General features: G+C 40.0%; 1 protein-coding gene across 1 annotated transcript; it reads right to left on the bottom strand.

The window, feature by feature from the left end:
• Window positions 1-236: 236 nt before the first annotated feature.
• ogfrl1 (opioid growth factor receptor-like 1) lies at window positions 237-10,200 on the bottom strand. The gene is made up of 7 exons (XM_085297642.1): window positions 9,877-10,200; window positions 7,834-7,920; window positions 7,634-7,712; window positions 7,271-7,349; window positions 5,925-5,991; window positions 4,937-5,082; window positions 237-3,664 (listed from the first exon to the last, which is right to left on the bottom strand). Exons 1-7 carry the CDS (start codon window positions 10,060-10,062, stop codon window positions 3,118-3,120), a joined length of 1,191 nt encoding a protein of 396 aa, XP_085153768.1. The 5' UTR covers window positions 10,063-10,200; the 3' UTR covers window positions 237-3,117.
• Window positions 10,201-10,436: the final 236 nt, after the last annotated feature.

The raw sequence follows: 10,436 nt of genomic DNA, 5'->3' as shown, positions 1-10,436 counted from the left end.
GAAGTCTGGCAGTAGTCAGGCCTGTTTGTGGCTAGTGAAATTGACCTCAACCACAAAGATTTTTCCAAAAAATCTTTAGCCAATTTTAAAATGTAATGATCTGAAACATTTTAATGCAGAAAAATGGCTAAAAATACATCAGGAAGGGGGAAAATATTCATTCATAACACTGTACCTGCTTGAATTTAGTTAGTACTACTTGTGCATCAAAATGAGATGACAAATGAAACGAACACTGTTAATCCACAACCCCATTTTTATTAGAGTTACATGTGGCAAAATTCACATTTCAGGGTTTATGTCCACTTATTGTGGCCTGTCAGTTCTGAAAACCCCCCAAAACAAAACTGTGTTCAGCAAGCATAGTGAACATTTATCAATGTAGCAATCACAATTTATTCAAAGAAACAATACAAACAATTTCAAGTGTTATATAGTATTAACTTTTCCTCTATATCAGTTCTTCTAATGTATTCCTGCCCATACTCATATACTCATAGTGTACATGACTATATTGTGGACAATGATGTAGATATCAAAACGCTGTACAAAAAACAGGATGTACAGGAAAGACACTCCATACAGCATCCAGATAAAAATTAAAAATACAAAAGAGGCACTTAAGAATATCACACAGACATACACATACTCACATATGTACATGTGGAGTATACTAGAAATCAGAATACTTGAGCCCATGTTATCATATAATTCACCTGAAAAGTTATTTTTACAATTATATCAGATACACTTGGCTGGAAAGCAATGTCAAAACCTTGTTAGCTAACATACGCATGGCCGCCTCCTACAGCAAGAACAGCCAACTAAAGAAGTTTTAAACTTCAATCTTTCTTATACTTAACATGGCTTTTAATCTATTGCTACTAGAAGCATACAAATAACTATTAAGATAACACCTATAATTAAAAAACTTAGCTTTTAGTTTAAGTTGACTGGATAGATCAATGCACACTTCCTGATGTCTAATATTTGCCTTTTATTGAAAACTAAACATGACCAAGGAAATGCTGGGGGCGATGAGTTGACATTAACCTGAAATAAATTATTCCAGATTTGTTTTTTGTTTGTTGTTTTGAGTGGCAAGCAAATTCATCTTAAAAGATTCTGGCAGAAATATCAGCAGCACTGAAAACCTAGCCCTAGAAACATTTGAACTCTCAAAAACATGGGCTGAGCTATGGTTGAAACCTAACAAGGGTGTTTAACTTCTCATTTCAGTAAGTCACATTATTGCAAGGTTAGACAGTATCGTCACTATATCATGACTATGATGCACAGCCTTTTAAAACCTACAGCACTTTTAACAGGAAGACACAGATTGTCCAAAAAGTGCAACACACACATAGACAGTATCAAAGTCTGACATAGCTTTGAATTAAAATGAAGCCAATCCGGATTTGCCTGAACCCTGCTTTTTACCTAAAGTCCACCAGATGGCGATAGCTGTGGATGCAAAAAGGCTTCCAGTGCTATAGAAGCCCGTGGAATTCAATTTTTATTTGGTCTTGACCTTTCTAAACCCTTATCTGATGAGTTTATGGGCTTAGTTACTGAATAATAAAAAGATTAAGTCTATTGTTGTAAATCTTGGTCATACAATTTTTCCAAATGGAAGATTATTTGTGGTACAAAATGCTCATTAGCTAACAAGACCCACCCCTCCTTCTCATATCCATACATTTTGGGTAACACTATGGTATCCATCTTTTATACTGTCTATGAGAACACACTGCACACCACCAGTCTGATCACATTAACTTCAATCCATAACTTCCAGTTAAGAATGGAAGAAGGCTTTTAGGTGGCATAACACACTGTGGAGGTGTGGCAGCCAAGCTAGCTCACGGCTGTTTTTCACGTCACTAAAACTCGATATATATAGTATATTATAATATAATGTGATTACAGTAATTCCTACTTTGGAATATGATTTGTATATTTTTATTTATTCATAATTTAACCAGTTTAATTATGCCTGTTTGCTAGTACTGATACAAACACCATCTTTAGCTTGTAACTGGTGGAAATTTCCGGTAACATTGGTACTAGCATTTCTACTCTTTGCTGAAGGATTAATAATATTTTCTGAATTCTTGCCTACAAGACCAGAAAAAAATGAACTGCGACAAACCTATCTGACACACTTTGTATTTCAGTCTAAAAGATAAGGGGAAAATACAATGTGCATTATTTTAATCAGTGTAGTCACTGCCATTGGATAATTGGCTTTAAGCAGCCCTGGGTTGTTATATAGCAAAATATTTATTGCACAGTTTTAGATTTCACAATTTTCTGCAGAGTTCACAGGTAATAATGTCACCTAAAGCCTTTCTTTTCTTAAGTATTTCTTAAAGATATCAGCTTACCAACACGTTTTATTTTTTGCTATATAGTTCTGTACAATTTTCAGCGGAATTGGCTACCTTTAACATGTAGAGAGTAAAATCGCAGTGCGGATACATAACTGAGCTGTGCCTAAGATTAACAACAAAGTGAAAATTTCAAGTCAGTCAAGTTAAAAAAATCTATAAGTATTGCTGACAAATTAGTCTTATTTCATATGCTTTTTACATGACATGGAAATAAGACAAATTCTTCCTGATCTCCCTTTTCACATTTGCTGTACAGACCCTGTACAAAAGGAGCTCAATCCAGGGTGTTGTTTGGTGGAGCTCCAGCTACATATTTCAATAATCTCACCATCCCAACACCAGCAAACATTCAGCATTCCAGGCCAAAACTTTAAATAAGGCTTCTGTCAAACTTTCTCTACTAGTTTAGATAATTTTGGGATTCGGCTATCTTAGCTCAGGATACAAACCCCACCAAAAGCACAAACAAACAAAAAATAACCCAGCTTTAGATTATAATCCCAAATTCAGTTAAGATAATTCTCTTGCAATAAATAAAGTACTGTTTGAGTTTATAGTCAGCCCTTAAACTAAACAGATTCTAATGATGTGTTCATTAACAGCTCAAACATCTGTACCTGTGTTTTACTGCCCTGGTTTGCATGTCCTTCCACAAAGCAAGTTTATTTCTTTACAATTTAAGTGGTTCATTTTGTTTTTTGTTTTCTGCTTTCAAAACTTTTCCCTACAAAGGAATCATCTCATTGAACTCATTCCTCTCTGCTCGAGCTCCCACCATCATCAGCGCTCCTCCCATGTTGGGACCAAGTCCCGTGCAGCCCTTGAGTCCTCCTTCAGCCAGCTCATGGCACATCGTGGCATTGTGGGAAGACACAATATTTCCACTACCTGCAGGTGTGAATATGGTGCTCTCCATCCCCCTCCTCTGTTGCTCTGGTGTTGGAGCAGGCGCCCTAATCCCACTACTTCCAGCACCCACGCTACCTCCAGCACCAGCACCACCTCCCCGCTTTTTAGTTGGTGGTCCCCAGAGGAACGCGTGGGCAGGTCTGTAGTGTTGGCGGGCATAGCAGAGCAAGCGTCGGCGGGTGGCTGGCAGGCGGATGGTGTAGACAAAGTATTCCAGGATGCTGTGCTGCATGTTGGACAGGGTGCCGTGGCACAGCGACTCCTCCAGGAAGAAGCGAACCAGCGGGGCCTTAAAGGCCTCATAGCCGAGCTCACCCAGGGACTTCAGGATGCGAGTGATCCGCAGGTAGTTGTGGTGGGACCTTCAATAAACACGGCGGTTGAGAAAGAGAATTTTGATTGATTAGAATAGTTTGAAATAGCTTTTCTGAAATAGCCATCTAGGACCTCCTCTGTAATAAGTGTCCAAAATAAGTATTTGGACACTTATTTTGAAACATAATCAAATTAACTTTAATTTCAACGGTCACTGGACTGCAAGACTGCACGTACCAATCATTTCTGTTTTTTAGAAACTTTATTTCCTCCTGGAAGTTATTCTTGTATCACCATCTTCAGACCCCATTCCTTCAGTGTCTCTTTTATAATGTTTCTGGTGTAACAGCTTTTTTCCTGCACGATTTGCACGTCCATATCCACTAGCATCAGATAACCCTGTGTTGGTATAATGTCCTCCCGATAACCATCACCTCTCTGTGGACACGGGCGGTTAAAAGTACCCATTTATTGCTCTACCTATACCACTTATCACACGTATAGGTTAAAAGATGGACAGATCACAAGCCTGTTCCACAGCTGACACACACGTCCCTACACAATCGCACATCGATGGGCAGTTTTATGGAACAACCCAACCACTGTTCATTCTGTGGTCTAGATTGAAGTAAAGGTGATGGCCTTCAATACAACCATGATGTAATGTCTGATGTCTCTGGCAATATAATTATTATTTACTGTTTGGTGTGGCTACTTGGCCCATGAGAAATCTAGAAACCAGATTCAGACATCTTTGTGCATTTTAATGGCAAGAGAATGGAAAGAAAATACACTGTTGTCAGCTTTGTTTTCCATGTGTTTAGAGCTTAACGCAACAATTAGATTCAAATGGTTTAAGGAAGGTTTGTGACTGGAGGAGATTGTGGTAATAAAAGGGAAAGTAATGCTTTCCCTTCTAAAAGGTTTTAGGTACAAGGACAAGCACACGCTTTAATGTAAACTGCAAAGTGCGGCATTCAGGTGGTCCTTTGGCAGGAGGAAACACCGTACCTTATCTCAAGCAATGAAAACATCGAAACGGGATGTGAAACAAAAAAAACAACAACAATTGTTCTTTTAAATTGCCCTTTAACCATCTGTTTGTCCATTCAAAACATCCTCTTTCACATTCAGCTGCTGTTAGAGGAGCAATTAAGTTGCAAAGGATTTAGAATGATTGCCTTGCTAAAGGACTGAAAAGCAGCTACTGGCAACTATGCGATAACTTCACACAAATTGTAGCTGCAATTTTATCCCCCCCAAGCTACTGCACAGTGCATTTAAATATATAACGTTCGCAAGTGTGTGTGTGTACTTACTCATTAAGGTGTTGGAAGCGCTCCTGCCAGTTCGGAGCCCGAGCAACATTGCCACTCTTATCCAGCAGCTTGACGCCGTAGAAGTCCAACATGAGGGAATAGGCCGCCAGGAATCTCCGCTTTGCTTCCCGAGTGCTTTGGAATTCCTGATGTGATTCAACACAACAAATCAGAAACAAACAGACAGGTTGTGTACAAAAGCAGCTTTTCTCTTTAGGTGATCAGAAGAAGCAGAAGAGAAAGCTGTATGCAAACACTGGGTAATTGCCCGAAAACGAGTCTGAAATTTCATGAGGGACACATTTCTACCTACTTTTAATGGGAGCATGCACATGCAAACCAGCTGTGTTGTTCAAACAGATGTCTAATTTAGTCAGAGCCAAAGCTGAATGAGTATTTCCCAGAACGGTTGTTTGCTTTGTCACATTTGAGCGACTTATTTAAACGAGAGTGTATCGGCATTCTTAAAACTTCACTCGATTCAAAATTTGCTAAATTTGTGCTAAATTATTTCGGTAGTGAAATGTAAAGACTCAACCATGGGAAACACTTGTGCGATGAAAAGCCACAACTAAAGCAGTGATGCAAAACATTAGCAAAACCGTGACACTGAGCTGTGTTTTCCCCCTGCACTGAAAGCGCATTATAATGCACCTGAGCTGCCAGCGACACTCCACTAACTGTGAGCAACTCATAGTTCTTTGCAATGAAAGCATCAAAATCGGTTCACAGGTGGAAAGCTTTCAGTGTTATATGTCTGAATATAACCACATTTAAGTAAAAAAACGATCTAATATGCTAATGTAGGAAAGCAGAAGTGAAATCTAACACCAAACAACAGATATTTAGGTAGAAACTATAAAAAGAAGAGTGACCGCAGGAGCACAGCTGGAGATCAAGCACATGTCATCACAGTTTAATGAAGCACAGCATTAATAAAGCGGACCATCACAGACTAGTAGAGACAGAATATGTGTACGAAACTCACTTTGATTTCGTCCTGAGTCAGTTCATGTGCGTAGAAGTTGAGCCCTTGTTCTCTTAATGGGAACAGCCTGGGGTACAGAAATGGAGTAAAAACACTGTAAAAACATACAACACAATAACTACAGGGATGTGATGGTCAAGAAATACATCTGCCTACCAAATAATGAAGATAATTACTCAGTGTAATTTCTCAGCAGGTGCTACTGTTTGCTCACTGTGCATGGTATGTAAAGGCTGTCCACCTCTTTCTTCTAGGCTAGTAAAGTGACTGCTAAAACCTTCCCACCGAATGTTAACCTGGCAACCCTACCAGAACTATGTGAATCGCTACATTCACTATATCAAACATGTAAAGGTCAGCAGCAAAAAAGGCAGCCTGCACATAGAGCCTGGAAGTTGCTGTGTATGTACATGAAGACCAAAAACACAAGTAAAATAGTACTGAATAGGAGTGTTTGCCTACTTAACAATGAAGCTAGCATGGATGTGCCAAATAACTGCAGTTCCTTCAATGGCCACATGAGGCTGGCCCCAAAAGCAAGTCGTTCCCCTTTAACACTTGTTGTGCATTGTAACACTTCCATGTTACATATCAAACATGGAAGCCATATCAAGCTAACTACAGTTGTCAAGCTTGATGTGACAATCACCGTTTAAGCCAACAGTCCCCAATCTTTTTTGCGCCACGGACCGATTTAATATCAAACAACATTTTCACGGTGGTAGTCGCGTTGTGTCGCGGATAAAGGTGTCGCGGACAAATACAACAAAATAAAATGATACGACCAAGGCAAAAACTGTGGTATTTTGTAAATATAATAATAAACGTGAATTCACTGTTTAATTGTGTAACTTTATTAGCAGTGTCCTCCTGCTAATAAAACGACTCAACAACATTGAGAGTCACGTGTCTTCTCTGCCCTTTAATGCGCTCTGGTCTCTATGGTAACGCGTAAACATTTCTTTCAAAATAAGACACACAACTACAACACAGGAAAAGACCCAGAGAAACGATAAAAGTTAACAATAAAAACTCCGAAAACCATAAATTTCACACCCGAGCCTCAACTCTCGCGGCTTGGTACCAAACAACTCACGGACTGGTACCGGTCCATGTCCCAGGGGTTTAAGCCACTAAAATCAGTTCTGAAACCTGACTGGACAGGTTAAACTAAGTGAGCGGTCATTAAAATATTCCTGTTTTTTATTGAACTTTAATCTGTAACAGGATAGAAAAAGGAAGCTTTGACATGTCATGTTACCGTGCCTTCTTGCAGGCTAAGAACAACTTGATGCACAAACACACAAGCTGCATGAATATTAAAACAAATGGAGGGAATGTCTCACCACTGAATATAGGTGTGATTGTGCTCCAGTTTGTCATAGTCGCCTCTCCACTTAGAGAGAATCTCCTCTATGTAGATACCTGAGAAGAAAGAGGAGCTAAATAGCTGCAAAATAGATCTGTATTGCATGTGTGTGCGCTTGTGTGTGTGTGTGTGTGTGTGTGTGTGTGTGTGTACGTGTGTTTAAACAGTGGATCAGTCCACTAATCTGCTGGGCTTTCCCTGTCAAACTTGACCTTTAGCCAAACAAAACTCACTAAGGCCAGCACTAACATCACTTCTCTCCAGTGTTAACAGATCTGCATGGAGAGTGCACTTTTTTCTCTGTGTGTGTGTGTGTGTGTGTGTGTGTGTGATATCTGACCATCAGGCACTAGAGGGATCTTGTTCAGGTAGAAGCGCAGGTTGCGGTACTCATTGGGCTGCCGGGACCTTCTGAAGTTCTTCACATGAACACACACAGATAAAATATATCACAAAGGGTGTCTGCATTAGTGTGAGTGTATGTGTGTGATGAAGCCTGTCTATTCTCATTGTAGGGTACACATGTGTGTGTTCATGTACCGGGTAGCTGTGCCGATATTTGTAGAGGTCCCTGGCGGCATAGAAACTCCTCTTCATCTTTGGAACAGACTCCGGGGAGTCAGTCAACTGAAAGAGGAAGAAAGAAGGAAAGACAGAAAAAAAAGACTCTTAAGAATGGAAAAAAGAAAACAGATGGTGTGTTGCCCTTAGATGCCATTTAGCTGAATTAAAAACATTTAGTTGCTTGGAACATTAATATCTATGTTTTTCTCATAAAAATGGACAATTTACATCAGCACTAATGTGAACCACCACCAACCAGACACCTCTGTCTAATCGGGGTCATTTTTTTCATAAAATTTAAAGTGAAATGTGTTTCTTTGGTCTTTCTAACCTTTAGGGCCCTGCATGGTCAGGCTCCTCAATATTTATCTGACCTGCTGAAACCACATACATCTTCTTGGGCTTTAAGGTCATTAGATCAGAGACTGCTGGTGGTACCGCGCACTCGTTTTAAAACTCGTGGTGATCGGGCCTTTCAGACTGTGGCACCACGGTTGTGGAATTCTCTCCCACTGTCTCTTCGCTGAACGGACTCCATTGATTCTTTTAAGAAACAGCTGAAGACATTTTTATTTAGAAAAGCATTTGATTAATTTCTTCTTATGCTGTTTTTATAGTTTTATTGTTTTACATTGTTTTATTTACTGTTATATTGTTTTTATATTCCCATTTTCTGTGTTGTAAAGCACTTTGTGATTTTTATCTGTGAAAAGCGCTATATAAATAAATTTTACTTACTTACTTACTTACTTCTTAGGTCATTTACTATAATCCATAAACTATCTCCCTCCTGACTTTAAAAAAAAGTCCAACTTATAAAAACAGAGCAAAACCATAAGTCTGGTTTAACTTTTAAGAAATAATCTATGAAAGATTGCTCCTGTTCGACTGTTATAACCTGCTGGTTCCTGTATTATAAAACAGTGTGAAATAGCCTAATAACAACAATCCCGTCAGCTACTCTGAACGTTATTGCACACAGTTTATGTGTCTGTAGCCTAAAAAGAATAAAACGTTTTCACTTTCTTTGTAAACCTGTAGGCAGTGTAGGGTTGGAGTTATGGTTCCTTAGATTACTTTGATAATTAACAAACATCACGTGAACAGGATGTAGCCCATAACATGTATGACAGTAGTTTACAGTAAGAAACCCAAGACTGAATCCATTTCTTCTCAAATTTGGCATGATTTTGACACCTAGCTTGCACAGTCCCACCTGGCGTGCTGATGCCTACAGTAAGATCACAGCATGGCTGTAGCATGAGGGCTGGGGGGATAAATACGCAGTATTTTAAATACTAGAATTTATTGCACTAACGCTCTCTAGCATTCAGAATTTATTAGTTATTTCTATCTTTACCGTATTTAACATTATCTGTGCTGAATCAGCACATGTACAGACACGGTTTACTCTGAAAATTACACTTGGGAGTTTGAATAGGTTATAATTTTGCGGCAGTAACCTGCTAAATGCATCTAAACTTCCACAAAAAAACAAACAAAAAAAACAAAACAAACTTATTTGGTTGAGTCCATTTAAAAATAAAACATCGCAATAAAGGGCGACCTCGTCCTTATCCTGCCTGGCTGCCGTGTGTGTGGTCATTAACCTGCCTGTACACGGTCCCAGAGGAGGCTGAGCTGCTGCTGATCGTTTGTTCCCGGCAGATAATTCAGTGGTTATGTGAACTCATAACTCATATTGAAATAATGGCAGTATGGCAGAAGGATTGTCGCTATGATTTTCTCATGTGGATTTTTTTTTCCATTTTAATCTTGCTCTAAATTACGAGGAGAACCTGTCCCCTATAATTTGTCCCCGCGTAAATGTACAGCCGTTTTCCACAGCATGCGTGTACAGCACGTCTTCACGGTACATGAACTTGACGTATTTCTGAATGAAAGTTTGGTGTGAGCTGTGTCTCGGGTGCAGACATCACCGTAGCCCGGTTGTCCTTACTGTGTCCCGGCCTTTTTGCCGGTGGCCCACATGTCCCGGCTCTCCGGCGTGAAACGTACCTGCGGTGTGCTGTCTCCGGCGTGCCCCGCGGCCCTCTCGCTCTCCGCCGGGCTGACGGAGTCGGAGATGCCGCTATCATCTTCAGCCGCCGGCTCGTCGCTCTCCGAGTCCGATCCCCACGTCGAGTCACATTCCTCAATCGTGCTCGGCTCCTTGAAACGCCAGCTGCCCACCAGGTTTCCCATCTAAAAAACATGCAATAACCACCTTCTTCTTCTTCTTTTTAATTATCGCTTTTTTTTTTAAAAAAAAGGTATAAATACTACATAATTTTGCCCCCAGCCTCGTTTTTCGGTTTGCAGAGCGGTGGGTTTGCACTGCGCTCAGTGCGGAGCTTTTAAATGGCAGAAAAGGGGGATTTCCACACTGGAAGGATGATGCGTGTTTCTGTATGAGAGGCCATTAGTGCCGCAGAGGCGAGAGGCGGTCTTACACCTGTGAATTGTATGAAACAAGGTTACAGTTGAGTAAAGCTAAGCTAGAGACTAAAACTATGAGTGGAAAACCTCCAAATAAACCCCCCCCCCCCCCTAAAATAACAACAAAATAAAATAAAAAA

Source organism: Mchenga conophoros, linkage group LG13 (genome assembly GCF_057382185.1).
Source record: "Mchenga conophoros isolate Kocher_MC1m ecotype Shallow Benthic linkage group LG13, M_conophoros_male_GT1.1, whole genome shotgun sequence".
NCBI lineage: Eukaryota > Metazoa > Chordata > Actinopteri > Cichliformes > Cichlidae > Mchenga > Mchenga conophoros.
The sequence above is the reverse complement of the archived record's forward strand: the minus strand, read 5'-3'. Positions and strand labels throughout refer to the sequence as shown.

Coding starts and splice junctions, on each gene's coding strand:
- ogfrl1 (XM_085297642.1), bottom strand. CDS start 10,062: ATGGGAAACCTGGTGGGCAGCTGGCGTTTCAAGGAGCCGAGCACGATT. Junction 7,713..7,833: donor AATATCGGCACAGCTACCCG/GTACATGAACAC, acceptor GTTCATGTGAAG/AACTTCAGAAGGTCCCGGCA. Junction 3,665..4,936: donor CGCTTCCAACACCTTAATGA/GTAAGTACACAC, acceptor TGTTTATTGAAG/GTCCCACCACAACTACCTGC.